General features: G+C 47.9%; 1 protein-coding gene across 2 annotated transcripts in view; it reads left to right on the top strand.

The window, feature by feature from the left end:
- PIP4K2B (phosphatidylinositol-5-phosphate 4-kinase type 2 beta) overlaps positions 1–13,809 on the top strand; it is a 37,835-nt gene that overhangs the window by 7,255 nt on the left and 16,771 nt on the right. For both annotated transcript variants that reach the window (XM_025361073.1, XM_025361072.1), the window contains exons 2-3: positions 7,533–7,630; positions 10,418–10,514. In XM_025361073.1, the coding sequence (XP_025216858.1) occupies positions 7,533–7,630; positions 10,418–10,514 (195 nt within the window). The remainder of the gene's footprint in view (positions 1–7,532; positions 7,631–10,417; positions 10,515–13,809) is intronic.

Below are 13,809 nucleotides of genomic sequence, written 5' to 3'. Positions count from 1 at the left end.
GCTCTGTCGCCCAGGCTGGAGTGCAGTGGCCAGATCTCAGCTCACTGCAAGCTCTGCCTCCCGGGTTTACGCCATTCTCCTGCCTCAGCCTCCTGAGTAGCTGGGACTACAGGCGCCCGCCACCTCGCCTGGCTAGTTTTTTGTATTTTTTAGTAGAGACGGGGTTTCACCGTGTTAGCCAGGATGGTCTCCATCTCCTGACCTCGTGATCCGCCCGTCTCAGCCTCCCAAAGTGCTGGGATTACAGGCTTGAGCCACCGCGCCCGGCCGCATGTCATGTGTTCTGATAGTGGCAGGTAAGAAGTGATTGCTGGTGGTGGCCAGCCCACTGCTGAACCGACAACAGAGGACTGGAACACGTCAGGAAACCTGCATGCCTAGTCCAGGCCTCCTGGGTAACAATTCCTATGAAGGTCGCACAGGGAAGTGGAGGCTTCTGGACACAGAAGTTCACCAGACTAGAACTAGCTGCTGAATTTTCATCTCCATGTTGCATATTGCAGAATTTTCTTCTTTTTTTAAAGGCTGAATAGTATTCTGTTATATACGTACAACAGAATCATATCTGGCACTTTGGGAGACTGAGGTGGGTGGATTGCTTGAGCTCAGGGCTTTGAAACCAGCCTGGGCAACATGGTGAAACCTTGTCACTACTAGAAATACAAAAAATTAGCTGGGTATGGTGGCACACCTGTAGTCCCATCTACTCGGGAGGCTGAGATGGGAGAATCACCTGAGCTCAGGAAGTTGAGGCTGCAGTGAGCTGAGATCGCACCACTGCCCTCCAGTCTGTCTTATGGAAGTGAGATGCTGTCTCAATCAATCAATCAGTCAGTCAGTCAATAAAGGAATGTTCATCTCCAGTAGATCAGCATAAAGTGAACTCATTGCTCTTTTTTTTTAAGACAGAGTCTTGCTCTGTTTCCTAGGCTGGAATGCAGTGGTGCGAACTCAACTCATTGCAAGCTCCGCCTCATAGGTTCACGCCATTCTCCTACCTCAGCCTCTCCAGTAGCTGAGACTACAGGCGCCCGCCATCACGCCTGGCTAAATTTTTTTGTATTTTTTATAGTAGAGATGGGGTTTCACTGTGTTAGCCATGATGGTCTCTATCTCCTGACTTCATGATCCGCCTGCCTCGGCCTCCCAAAGTGCTGGGATTACAGGCATGAGCCACTGCACCTGGCCAACTCATTGCTCTTGAATTGTTTCTCACTGAGCTTGGTTAGCCCTCTCATCATTTATGCTGATGGCTCATGGAATTAATCATGTGGATATTCCAAAAACCACTTAAGTGACCTGAGATACAACAGACTTACCCTTCCTATTAAGTTGTATTTAGCATGATATTTGAATGAGTTGGCATTCCACAAGTGCACTTCTCCTGGAGGGGAAAGAGTCTGGCCCAGTGTGCTAGAGATAGAAAAGGAAAGGCACATCCTTCTAAAACATTGCTTTAGGAGCTTCTGTGCTTCAAAACCTTTAGTACTACACTCCCTTTTATTTACCAGATAAAGTTTATTCTTCTCTTCCTGGCATTTAAGACTCTCTACAGTCTGGTCATAGCTTCAGTAGCTCACCTTAACCTAGCCCATCCTCCAGACCATGCGCCTTATGGCACAGGCACACCAGTCTTGCCGTTTTCTTTTCTTCATTTATCCCACTGTTAGCCATCCTTCAGTTCTCAACTCCCTCCTTTTTCCTATCCACACATTCCTCCAAACAACTACTATATGCCAGTCATTGTGCCGGGGACACACAAATGGGTAAAATAGAGTCTCTTCCTTCAAGGGATTCACAGACTAGTTGAGAAACCAGACATGTAGACAAGTAATTACTTAAGTACATGTAATATTTAGAACATAAAGATACACAGAGGCGGAAGTAGGTAATTCAACCTGGGTGAGACAAAAAAGCTCTCCCAGAGGAAGTGTCATTTAGCCAGCTCTTGGATGAACCTCTTAGCTTTGTTCCTTCTTCTGTTCCTACTGCCTGTTTTATTGTCTGTCACCTGAACTATTGTAATGGCCCCATAAATGGTCTTGCTGCTGCTTTCCTTTCTCTTTTCCAATCCGTACTTTATTTTTATCCCAGAATTACCTTTCGGTATCACTCATCTGATTGTGTGACTTCCCAGACTTAAACCAGAGAGTGTCCCATTGCCTTTATAGTCAAGTCCAGATTTATCATATTGTGGACAAACTTAAGTTCAAACCCAGACTCTGCCCCTTATTACTAGTATGCTTTGGAGCAATAATTTTTTTTCACTGAGCTTTTCATATCCTGTAAGGTGGGCATCACACTTTCCTTGCAGTGGTATGGATAGAGACAAGGAAGGGAAAATTCTACCTTAGGCAAGGTAGCCAGCCATAGAAAGGATTACACAGCCCAGCATAAAGAGCCCAGGTTTTGGCACCAGACAGGCATGGGATCAAATCCTGACTGCACATACGGTCTGTGTGACTTTCAGAAAGGTACCCTTTTCTCTGAACCTCTTTTGCAAAGTCAAATTAGTAATACTTTACGTGACTGTTAAGTATTACAAGTAATAGAATAGAATATATATGATTTATGTGTGATATATAATGATGTAAAGCACTGGCCACTTACAGGCATTCAATAAATAGAAGCATCTATTCTATTTATTATAGAATAATAAATATTTATTAATACAATATTTGTATAATATTTATTAATGTGCTAGACTGATGACCTGTCTTTCTGTATTACCTGCCTCCACTCATTATTTCCGTCCTATGATGCTGCCTTCTGTCTCTGGAACCGTCCCTGCAGACGCACTCACCATTTCTAAAATGGGCAGTATACTTTCACAGCTCAGGCTTGATTCTGACTTCCTACGGCCTGGGATTTCCTTCCTTTCATTTTTGGGAGAACTTTCATCCTAGGTTTTACTCAAGTGTGTTTCTCTGTAGCTTCCTCTAGCAACCATCCCCCTCTCCCATGCAGAATCAATACTTACTTTTTTTTTTTTTTTTTGAGACAGAGTCTTGTTCTGTCACCCAGGCTGGAGTGCAGTGGCACAATCTCAGCTCACTTCAACCTCTGCCTCCTGGATTCAAGCAATCCTGCCTCACCTTCCTGAGTAGCTGGGACTACAGGCACACGCCACCATGCCCGACTAATTTTTATATTTTTAGTAGAAACTGGGTTTTACCATATTGGCCAGGCTGGGCTTGAACTCCTGGCCTCAGGTAATCTACCTGCCTTGGCCTCCCAAAGTGCTGGGATTATAGGCGTGAGCCACCATGCCCAGCTCTGGAGATGTCTTTTTGTTTTTGTATTCCCAGCTCCTAGCATATAGTAAGGGCCTTGATACACTGAGTAGAAGTAAATTGAATAGAAATTTGGCAGTCTGGCTGGGTGAGGTGGCTCACGCCTGTAATCCCAGCACTTTAGGAGACCAAGGCAGGTGGATCACCTGAGGTTGGGAGTTCAAGACCAGCCTGACCAACATGGAGAAACCCCATCTCTACTAAAAATACAAAATTAGCTGGGCGTGGTGGTGGCACATGCCTTATAATCCTAGCTACTCAGGAGGCTGAGGCAGGAAAGTTGATTGAACGTGGGAGGCGGAGGTTGCAGTGAATGCGCCATCACACTCTAGCCTGGGCAACAAGAGCAAAGCTCTATCTCAGGAAAAAAAAAAAAAAAAAGGCCGGGCGCGGTGGCTCAAGCCTGTAATCCCAGCACTTTGGGAGGCCGAGACGGGCGGATCACGAGGTCAGGAGATCGAGACCATCCTGGCTAACCTGGTGAAACCCCGTCTCTACTAAAAAATACAAAAAACTAGCCAGGCGAGGTGGCAGGCACCTATAGTCCCAGCTACACAGGAGGCTGAGGCAGGAGAATGGCGTAAACCCGGGAGGCGGAGCTTGCAGTGAGCTGAGATCCGGCCATTGCACTCCAGCCTGGGCAACAGAGCGAGACTCCCGTCTCAAAAAAAAAAAAAAAAAAAAAATTGGCAGTCTGAGCCAGATTAGGAAAGACCTTGAATGCCAGGCTAAGCAGTTAAAACTTTACCCTGAGGTTGATGATGAGCCGTGGAAGATTTCTAAGCAGGAGTGTAACATGATCTTGTAGATTCTTCCAATGTCACGTGCTCTTGGTGCAATACCAGGAGAGGCATTAGGTGCCTTGTTTCTGGCCTGCTGTGTGAGGACTGGGAGCCTGACCCTCTGACCATGCTGGCTTCATCCTTCTCTGAGCCTCTGCTGTTCTTGATGTCTGTAACCCTGGATTCTCACTTAATTGTATACTGCTTTGACTTTGAGTGGTGTCAGGGGATTTTCTCATCTCCCTGATGAGATTATAAGCCTCCTGTTTCTTTTGCGTGTACAACACTTTCTCCCCTTGTGTTCTCCTTCTCCCACACACTTACCTAACAGAATGAAGCACGTAGTAGATATTTCAATAGGAACTGTTCAACTGAAATGGAAAAGAACTCTGGGATATAAAATTTCACACAACTAAAATAATAATAATAATAATATGGCTAATTCCTACAGTGAATCATCTACGTGTGGCCTAGTAGAAATGAGGGGTAAGTCTCCCCTAGTTGAGATATGGATTGTTCACCAATATTAGCTGAGTTAAAAATTTCCTAGGCTGAGCCAGGTACGGTGGCTTGCGTCTGTAATCCCAGCACTTTGGGAGGCTGAGGCGGGCAGATGACGAAGTCAGGAGTTTGAGACCAGCCTGACCGACATGGTGAAACCCCATCTCTACTAAAAAGACAAAAATTAGCAGGGTGTGGTGACATGCGCCTGTAATCCCAGCTACTCAGGAGACTGAGGCAGGAGAATCACTTTAACCCACGAGGCAGAGGTTGCAGTGAGCTGAGATTCTGTCACTGCACTCCAGCCTGGGCAACAGAGCGAGACTCGGTCTCAAAAAAAAAAAAAAAAAAAAAAAAAAAAAAAAAATTCCTAGACCAGGCACAGTGGCTCATACTTGTAATTCCAGCACTTTGGGAGGCCAAGGCAGGTAGATTACTTGAGGTCAGGGATTCGAGACCAGCCTGGCTAACGTGTCTGTACTAAAAATATAAAAGTTAGCCAGGCATGGTGGCGCCTGCTTGTAATCCCAGTTGCTTGGGAGGCTGAGGCAGGAGGATCGCTTGAGCCCTTGTGGCAGAGGTTGCAGTGAGTCAAGATCGCACCTCTGCACTGCAGTCTGGGCAACAGAGTGAGACTGTGTCTCGGAAGGAAAAAAAAAAGAACATTTCCTGCTATTGGGATATATAATCAAGAATAGAGATGAAGTGAGAACAAGACTTAGAGAATTAATGAATAGAACATTCCTGAATAGTTCCTGTTAGAATAACTTATCTTGGTTAACAGGCAATTGATTCCTCTCAAGCTAGTGTTTTAGTCTTTTTTAGTTCCCCCAGTGTCATGTCCTGGCCTTGGCAGCAAGTCTGGATCTTAGACTAACCCAGAATCAATTTGTAGCAGGCACTTTAACTTTTTGCTCTACAAGTATACTCTCTGAGCCAATGGCATGTTCTTTCTATCATGGAGGTATGAGCCAGAAAAGGCAGAACTGCGTAAGAGTCTTGAACTTTTTTTTTTTTTTTTTTTGAGATGGACTCTCGCTCTGTCACCCAGGCTGGAGTGCAGTGGCACAATCTGGGCTCACTGCAAGCTCCGCCTCCTGGGTTCACGCCATTGTCCTGCCTCAGCCTCCCAAGTAGCTGGGACTACAAGCACCCGCCACCACACCCGGCTAATTTTTTGTATTTTTAGTAGAGACGGGGTTTCACCATGTTAGCCAGGATTGTCTCTATCTCCTGACCTCATGATCTGCCCACCTCGACCTCCCAAAGTGTTGGGATTACAGGCGTGAGCCACCGTGCCCGGCCGAGCACTGAACTCTTTGTCTCTGTTTTCCCTTTAAGTCTCAGAGCCAGGCTTGGTATGCCAGGAAAAAGGAAATGGGCAGCCACCACGAATTGTTTTTGTTGGCAGAAAAACAAGGAAGTGGAATGGTTTCCTCTAGGCGCAGATTTAACAATCACATTCTCTTGTGAGCACCCCCTGGAATGGGAACTGGCATGACTCTTTGGGATTTTTTTGGCTATTGAGAGGATTTAGCCAATGAAGGGTATCACAGAGCTGGATACTGGAAATTTAAAAATCAACTTTATTAAGGAATAATTTATGTATAATAAGTGTGAGTATTTTAAGTATACAATTTGATGAATTTCCGCAAATATATATGCTCATGTAACCATCACCCCAAACAACAAATAAAACATTTCTGTCACCGTAGAATCATACTTTTCATGTCCCTTTACACTCAGCAACCCCTGCCCTCTGGCCAGGCAACTCATCTCATTTCTTTCATTATAGATGCCTGTTGTAGAATTTCATATAAATGGGATCATACAGGATACCCTCTTGTGTCTATGCCAGTTTTTGCCAGCAGTTTACTGAGTCTCTGCTCCACTGCCAACTTATAAACTACCCCACCCCCAGCACCCCTCTCCAAACGCATGCATTCCTATGGCTTCCTTCATTTCTCCTTGAGTAAATTGGGTTTTTTCCCCAACGCTAGGAAGGTATGGTTCCCTAGCCCAGTTACTGCGTTAACTTGAACTTCCTCCGTTCTCTGACATTTCTAAATAAAAAATGTTTGGAACATAAAAGGGGCAGCCAATTAAATGCCATTTCCCCCATTTATGCTCCTGGAGGAGTTCTGGTGACTCTAGGTTATCCCCTCACTGCCACCTGGGGCCTCATTGAGATAATAGGATTTGCAAGGAAAGTGTCTGGGAGACACAAGGCTGTGCCCCCTCCCCCCAGTCCATTAAGTCGGGACTAAGGTTTCCTCTGTAAATCCTGAATGCATTAGTGGCAACTGGGTTGAGGGTCAAATGTCAGATACTTTGCTGTGATGGGAGAGGACATCTGTGGTTAATTAGACCACTAATTGGCTAAACTCGATGTGGGGAAGGGCAGGATCTGCCCTCATCTCTGCACCAATGGAAAACCAGCTGTCTGTCCAGGATCCAGCTCCCTGAAGGGATGAAAGACAGAAGGTTTGTTTGCAGTAGAGGAAAGGCATCCTGCCCCATCTGCCCCAGTTTAGTGTATGGCAGGACTTGACACAGGAACTGGCCTCACTTTATTTTATTTTCTCTTTGGAGACATGATCTCACTCGTGCCCAGGCTAGAGCGCAGTGCAGTGGCGCAATCATAGCTCACTGCAACCTCAAACTCCTGGCCTCAAGCAATCCTCCCACCTCAGCCTCCTGAGTAGCTAGGACAAGAGGTGTACACCACTATGCCTGGCTAATGTGTTTAATTTTTTTTTTTTTTTTTTTGAGACAAAGTCTCACTCTTGTTACCCATGCAGTGGTGTGATCTCAGTGTGCTTTTGTTTCAAAAAAACAAAAAGAGAGGGAAACTTGTACATGCTTTAAGCGAGATTGTGACATCCACATTGTAGCTTAGTGTCTCCGAGGCACGTGGCCTCCTGGCTGAGAGCCTTACGTTCTCCTTGCTTTTCAGATCAATGAGCTGAGCAATGTTCCTGTTCCTGTCATGCTAATGCCAGATGACTTCAAAGCCTACAGCAAGATCAAGGTGGACAATCATCTCTTCAATAAGTAAGTCGTCTACTGAGTGGACTCAGGTTTGTGGCAGTCCTTTCCCTCAAGTCAGAGGTTTCTGAAGCCTCGTGCATGGCGGGAGCCAAGGCAGCACCTGGCAGGGTGTGACAGCAGCACCTGGATCTCAGAGCTGACAAACTGGCCAGGAAAATGCATTCGTTATGTGCCTCTCATCCTAGTATTGTCGTCATCTCATTCGTTTATCAGCCTACCTCTGGTGTCCCTTGGGGCACGTGGCTGGGCCTAGGGTGATTCATCTAGAGCCAGCTCAGGTGGGAGTGAGCTGCTCTGGAGCTGAGGTATCCAGTGTGAGGCTGTAGCAGTGGCCCCATCTTGATCTTAGTCTGAGGCAGGAGGTTGCCAGGCATGTTTCTGGCCTGGGATGCCGCCAGGCTCTTTTCTGTTTGGCTGGTGTATGAGCCACAGGCGGAGCATGGGGCTTGAGGGCACGCTACCCAGAGTAGCACTTCCCATTTTTGTGTGTTGTTACTTCTTGGATTAGCACCAGTGTCTGAAGGTTGTCTCAGATATTGTTGGAAACACTAGCAGCCGCCTCACCTGGCACAGTTTTGGGCCTGCTTTAAGCCCTTTGGGGCCTGGATTTTCCATCCCTCTGTGGACCACCCCAGGACTATTTGCTGCTCACACTTTCTCCTTTCTGCATGTGAATCCTGGTTCTATTCTTCATTGTCTCACAGTCCCCACCACTTCACTAGCTGGGTTCTGTCACCCCACCATTCCCAGACTGTTAGTCCAGAGGAGAAGATTGACTTGAGAACGTCCCTTAGTGACCTCCCTCTGCCATAGTAAGTAATACCATCTTGTTCTAGAAGCTGTCTGTCTCCATAGCTGCCACTTGTTAAGTGGCCACCTAAGGAGGGAGAGGCAGCCCTCAACTCAAGAGGCCAGAAAGAAGGTTGTTCTGACCCAGAGGTCAGGGCTCTGGAAGTGGGCATTGCACCACTACCCACTTCAGGGTCCATGGCCTCTGGTAAGGTGCTACCTCCTTGATATCTTGGCCTAAAGCAGAGAACCCAATCTCTTATTTTCTTCTATTTTATTCCTTTTTGTCCTTCCAACAACTGTGTGTGTGTGTTTTTTGTTGTTGTTGTTTTTGAGACAGAGTTTTGCTCTTGTTGCCCAGGCTGGAGTACAGTGGCGCAATCTCGGCTCACTGCAACCTCTGTCTCCTGGGTTCAAGTGATTCTCTTGCCTCAGGCTCCCGAGTAGCTGGAATTACAGGCACCCGCCACCACACCCGGCTAATTTTTTTGTATTTTTAGTAGAGATGGGGTTTCACCACGTTGGCCAGGCTGGTCTCAAACTCCTGACCTCAATCAGGGTGATCCACCTGCCTCGGCCTCCTAAAGTGCTGGGATTACAGGCGTGAGCCACTGCGCCTAGCCCTGTGTGTGCTATGCTATTTATCAGATTCTAGTATTGTTTACTAGAAGATGGGGTAGATTAGGCAGATAGGCCACTTCCTTTCCAAGAAGACATTCCTTTTGATTTCCTTAAAGCCTGTCATCCTGGAGTAGTCAGAGGGACCTATTTCTGAAAGGGGGTCCCTAAACAGGATAGCTGTTGTAAAGATGGAGGATTGGTAGGAGTCATCATTTCAAGGTGATGTTCTGTCCTCCTGGGAGTCTATATTGATGAGGGAGTGGGAGGGTGGAGATCGGTGCCAGCAGCCAGTAGACAGGGCTCTGTGGTCCCACTCAATTGACTGAGGACCTCTTTAAGTCAGGCACTCTTTTCCTGTGTCCCAGTGGAAGCCCAGGGCAGGGCTTCCTGTATGTAACCATCTTCAGGATGCTTCCACAGGAGTATGGCCAGAGGAGAGGGGCCCTCTGATGAGAGAGGTTTTTCCCTGTAGCAATCAGGCTGATTTCACCTCACAGCAGATGCTCACATGCAGCTTCCCACTGTAGTGAGCACAGTGCTTGTGAGGTGGAGCCTCCACTCAGGCTCATGGCCCAGCGGGTGAGAGTTTTTTCTTTTTTTTTTTTTTTTTTTTTTTTTTTGAGACGGAGTCTTGCTCTGTCGCCCAGGCTGGAGTGCAGTGGCCGGATCTCAGCTCACTGCAAGCTCCGCCTCCCGGGTTCACGCCATTCTCCTGCCTCAGCCTCCCGAGTAGCTGGGACTACAGGCGCCCGCCACCGAGCCCGGCTAGTTTTTTTTGTATTTTTTAGTAGAGACGGGGTTTCACCGTGTCAGCCAGGATGGTCTCGATCTCCTGACCTCGTGATCCGCCCGTCTCGGCCTCCCAAAGTGCTGGGATTACAGGCTTGAGCCACCGCGCCCGGCCGAGAGTTTTTTCTTTAATGTATGTTTTATTGAAGGGCAGCAAACACATAGAAAAGTGCACAAACCCCAGATATACTGCTGGATTAATTTTACAAAGTGAACACAAGATGTAAAGGTTTTAAACTTTTACATGCTCAGAATCACCTGGAGTGTTTGTTTCTCGACTCAACTCCAGAATTCCTAAGAGCCTGGAAACCTACGTGTTAAGTATGGCAGATGTTCAGATCCAGGCAATCTGTGGACCACACTTTGAGGAGTTCTGAAGTCAGAATGTAGATGAGGCTGGGTGTGCTGGCTCATGCCTGTAATCCCAGCACTTTGGGAGGCTGAGGTGGGAAGATTGCTTGAAACCAGGAGTTCGAGACCAGTCTGGGCAACACAGCAAGACTCTGTCTCTATTACAAAATAATAATAATAATAATAGAATTAAGATGAGCAAGGGGCAGTTCACAAAGACATGTCTCTGCTTTTCCCTAGGGAGAACCTGCCTAGCCGCTTTAAGTTTAAGGAGTATTGCCCCATGGTGTTCCGAAACCTTCGGGAGAGGTTTGGGATTGATGATCAGGATTACCAGGTACGGAGGCTCCTGGCAACATCAGAGTATTAGGGAATGGAATGGGGTCAGGAAGCCACAGGACATGTAGATAATCAAAACGTGTTGGCTGTTTTTGTGCTGTGTCTCTGTGTCATGCCTTGCTCCAGCCCAGGCGGTCTCTCCCCCAGCACTGGGGGGCCCCTTGGAGCGCGAGGGCCTTAGACATGCTTCTGAGGATGCTGCACACACTCAGGTTCCTCTCCCTCGGAGGGAGAGCAGCAGGAGGGAGAGGGGTCTGCGGAAGCGCCTTCATTTTAGTCTGACATTCCCAGTCTAGGCTGAAGAACCCTTCTCATTCATAGTTTCGCTTCAAAGACAGAATTGGGTGGGACATGGTAGCTCATGCCTGTAATCCCAGCACTTTGGGAGGTCAAGGCAGGTAGGTCACCTGAGGTCAAGAGTTTGAGACCAGCCTGGCCAACGTGGTGAAACCCTGTCACTACTAAAAAATACAAAATTAGACGGGTGTGGTGACATGCGCCTGTAGTCCCAGCTACTCGGAAGGCTGAGGCAGGAGAATTGCTTGAACCTGGGAGGTGGAGGTTGCAGCGAGCTGAGATCATGCCATTGCACTCCAGCCTGGGTGACAAAAGTGAAATTCAGTCTCAAAAAAAAAGAGAATTATTGTCAGTGAGAGATGAGGCCTCTTAAAGCAGATAAAACAGATTAGAAAACGAAGATTTCAAGGATAGTGAACCTCTTGCCAGGTATGAGTGTCACCTCCTAAACTTATGCCCTATCCTGGTGGTGGGAGGGAGGGTTGGCCTGCTAGGGCAACTGCCCCCTTCAAGGGGTGACAGTGTTGTAGAGGCCATTGACCTCTTGGGAGGAATCAATCCCAGTGTCAGGGACATTAGAATCTGACTCATAGTCCATGATTTCTGTCACTTCTCCTCTTAGCATGTCTCCTTGGATCTTCTTCCCTGGCAGACAGCCTTGTGGTGAAGGTGGGCGAATTTTCCACTTCACCTTTGTAGCTGTAAGAAATGTAACTGACTTTGGCCAGGCGCGGTGGCTCACGCCTGTAATCCCAGCACGTTGGGAGGCCGAGTCAGGCGGATCATGAGGTCAGGATATCGAGACCATCCTGGCTAACATGGTGAAACCCTGTCTCTACTGAAAATACCAAAAAATAAGCTGGGCGTGGTGGCGGACACCTGTAGTCCCAGCTACTTGGGAGGCTGAGGCAGAAGAATGGCGTGAACCCAGGAGGCGGAGCTTGTAGTGAGCCGAGATTGCGCCACTGCACTCTAGTCTGGGCGACAGAGCAAGACTTTGCCTCAAAAAAAAAAAAAGAAATGTAGCTGACTTTTTGTTGTTTTTTTGTTTGTTTGTTTGGTTTTTTTTTGTTTGTTTGTTTTTTTTTTTTTGAGACGGAGTCTCGCTGTGTCGCCCAGGCTGGAGTGCAGTGGCCGGATCTCAGCTCATTGCAAGCTCCGCCTCCCGGGTGTTTATGCCATTCTCCTGCCTCAGCCTCCCGAGTAGCTGGGACTACAGGCGCCCACCACCTCGCCCGGCTAGTTTTTTGTATTTTTTAGTAGAGACGGGGTTTCACCGTGTTAGCCAGGATGGTCTCGAACTCCTGACCTCGTGATCCGCCCGTCTCGGCCTCCCAAAGTGCTGGGATTACAGGCTTGAGCCACCGCGCCCGGCCTTTTTTTTTTTTTTTTTGAGATGGAGTTTCACTCTTGTCGCCCAAACTGGAATGGAATGGCACGATCTCGGCTAACTGCAACCTCCGCCTCCTGGGTTCAAGCGATTTTCCTGCCTCAGCCTCCCAAGTAGGTGGGATTATAGGTGCCCGCCACCATGCCTGGCTAATTTTTTGCTTTTTTTTTTTTTTTAAGTAGAGATGGGGTTTCACTATATTGGCCAGGCTAGTCTCGAACTCCTGACTTCGTGATCTGCCTGCCTTAGCCTCCCAAAGTGCTGAGATTACAGGCGTGAGCCAGCACCCCTGGCCTGACATATAGCTGACTTTCATTCATCTATGGGGAAAACTCTTCCCCATAGCACAGTGAAACCTAGAATGGATGCCCCTTTTCTAACACTGTAGTTCTTCCCACCCCACCCCTTTCACAGAGTAGTTCACAGCAGCAGAATGGACCTTGGGTTAGAGTCTCCTCCCCTCTCTCCTCTCTGGAGGGCTTGCGTGCAAAGAAAAGTATCTTGAAGAAGAGGGCGAGGGTTTGTGAGAGGAGGACGAGATGGCTGGGGCTTGAATGCTCAGGAATGCCCACACCTGAGAGGTACTGGGAGGTTCCTACAGCCCCCTGTTAGGATTGAACCCTGAACTCAATCATGACTTGACTGGGGATGGAGGTTTTCAGGAAACTTCTTGCCACTGTTGCATCCCCAAGTTGCTCAGACATCTTCCCTCCATTGTTCCTTGGTGAGGGGTTCCAAGTGAGGGGTTCTTTCGCCTCCCCTGGGCTGTCTAACCACATCCTCTCAGTGTCTGCATTTTGCTGCTAACAGCCTTGTGGGTGCATGCCTGTGCTCAAGACTGAAATGAGAGCAGGGAGGATGGTGCTCAGGGAGGGGATCCTATATTCTTGGACTGCCAGCCACTTAGAGAGTCAGGAGATGCTGCCTCTACCTCCCAGCTAGGCTTGCAGCCTATAAGTCTTATGGGAGAAAGGCCAGGCTGGGAGGAAGAGGCACTCAGTCACAGAGTCTACTCAACATTTCTGTAACGGGAACACTCTATTTTTGGGGGTGCTATTTTAGCACCTTTGCTGAGGAACTCCCCAAGCTGCTTACCACCTCTGACTTTAGTTTTCCCCATGAAGGTGGTCCTCACTCCTCCGCCAGGGTTTTCTGAGGAGGTATTGGGGGAAAGTAAAGAGTAGGATCCTGATCAGCCAGGCATGGTGGTGCCTATAGTCCCAGCTTCTCAGGAGGCCAAGGCTGAAGGATCCCTTGAGCCCAGGAGTTCAAGGCTGCAGTGAGCTATGATTGCACCACTATACTCCAGTTTGGGTGACAGCAAAATACCATCTTTTAAAAAAAAAGGGGCTGGGCATGGTAGCTCACACCTGTAATCCTAGCACTTTGGGAGGCTGAGGAAGGATTGCTTGAGCTCAGGAGTTCTAGACCAGCCTGGGCAACATGGCAAAACCCCATCTCTACAAAAACTACAAAAATAAGTCAGGCGGCCGGGCGCGGTGACTTAAGCCTGTAATCCCAGCACTTTGGGAGGCCAAGACGGGCGGATCACAAGGTCAGGAGATGGAGACCATCCTGGCTAACCTGGTGAAACCCCGTCTCTACT

The sequence above is a fragment of the Theropithecus gelada genome, chromosome 16 (assembly GCF_003255815.1).
Source record: "Theropithecus gelada isolate Dixy chromosome 16, Tgel_1.0, whole genome shotgun sequence".
NCBI lineage: Eukaryota > Metazoa > Chordata > Mammalia > Primates > Cercopithecidae > Theropithecus > Theropithecus gelada.
This window is presented reverse-complemented; position numbering and strand designations above follow the sequence as displayed.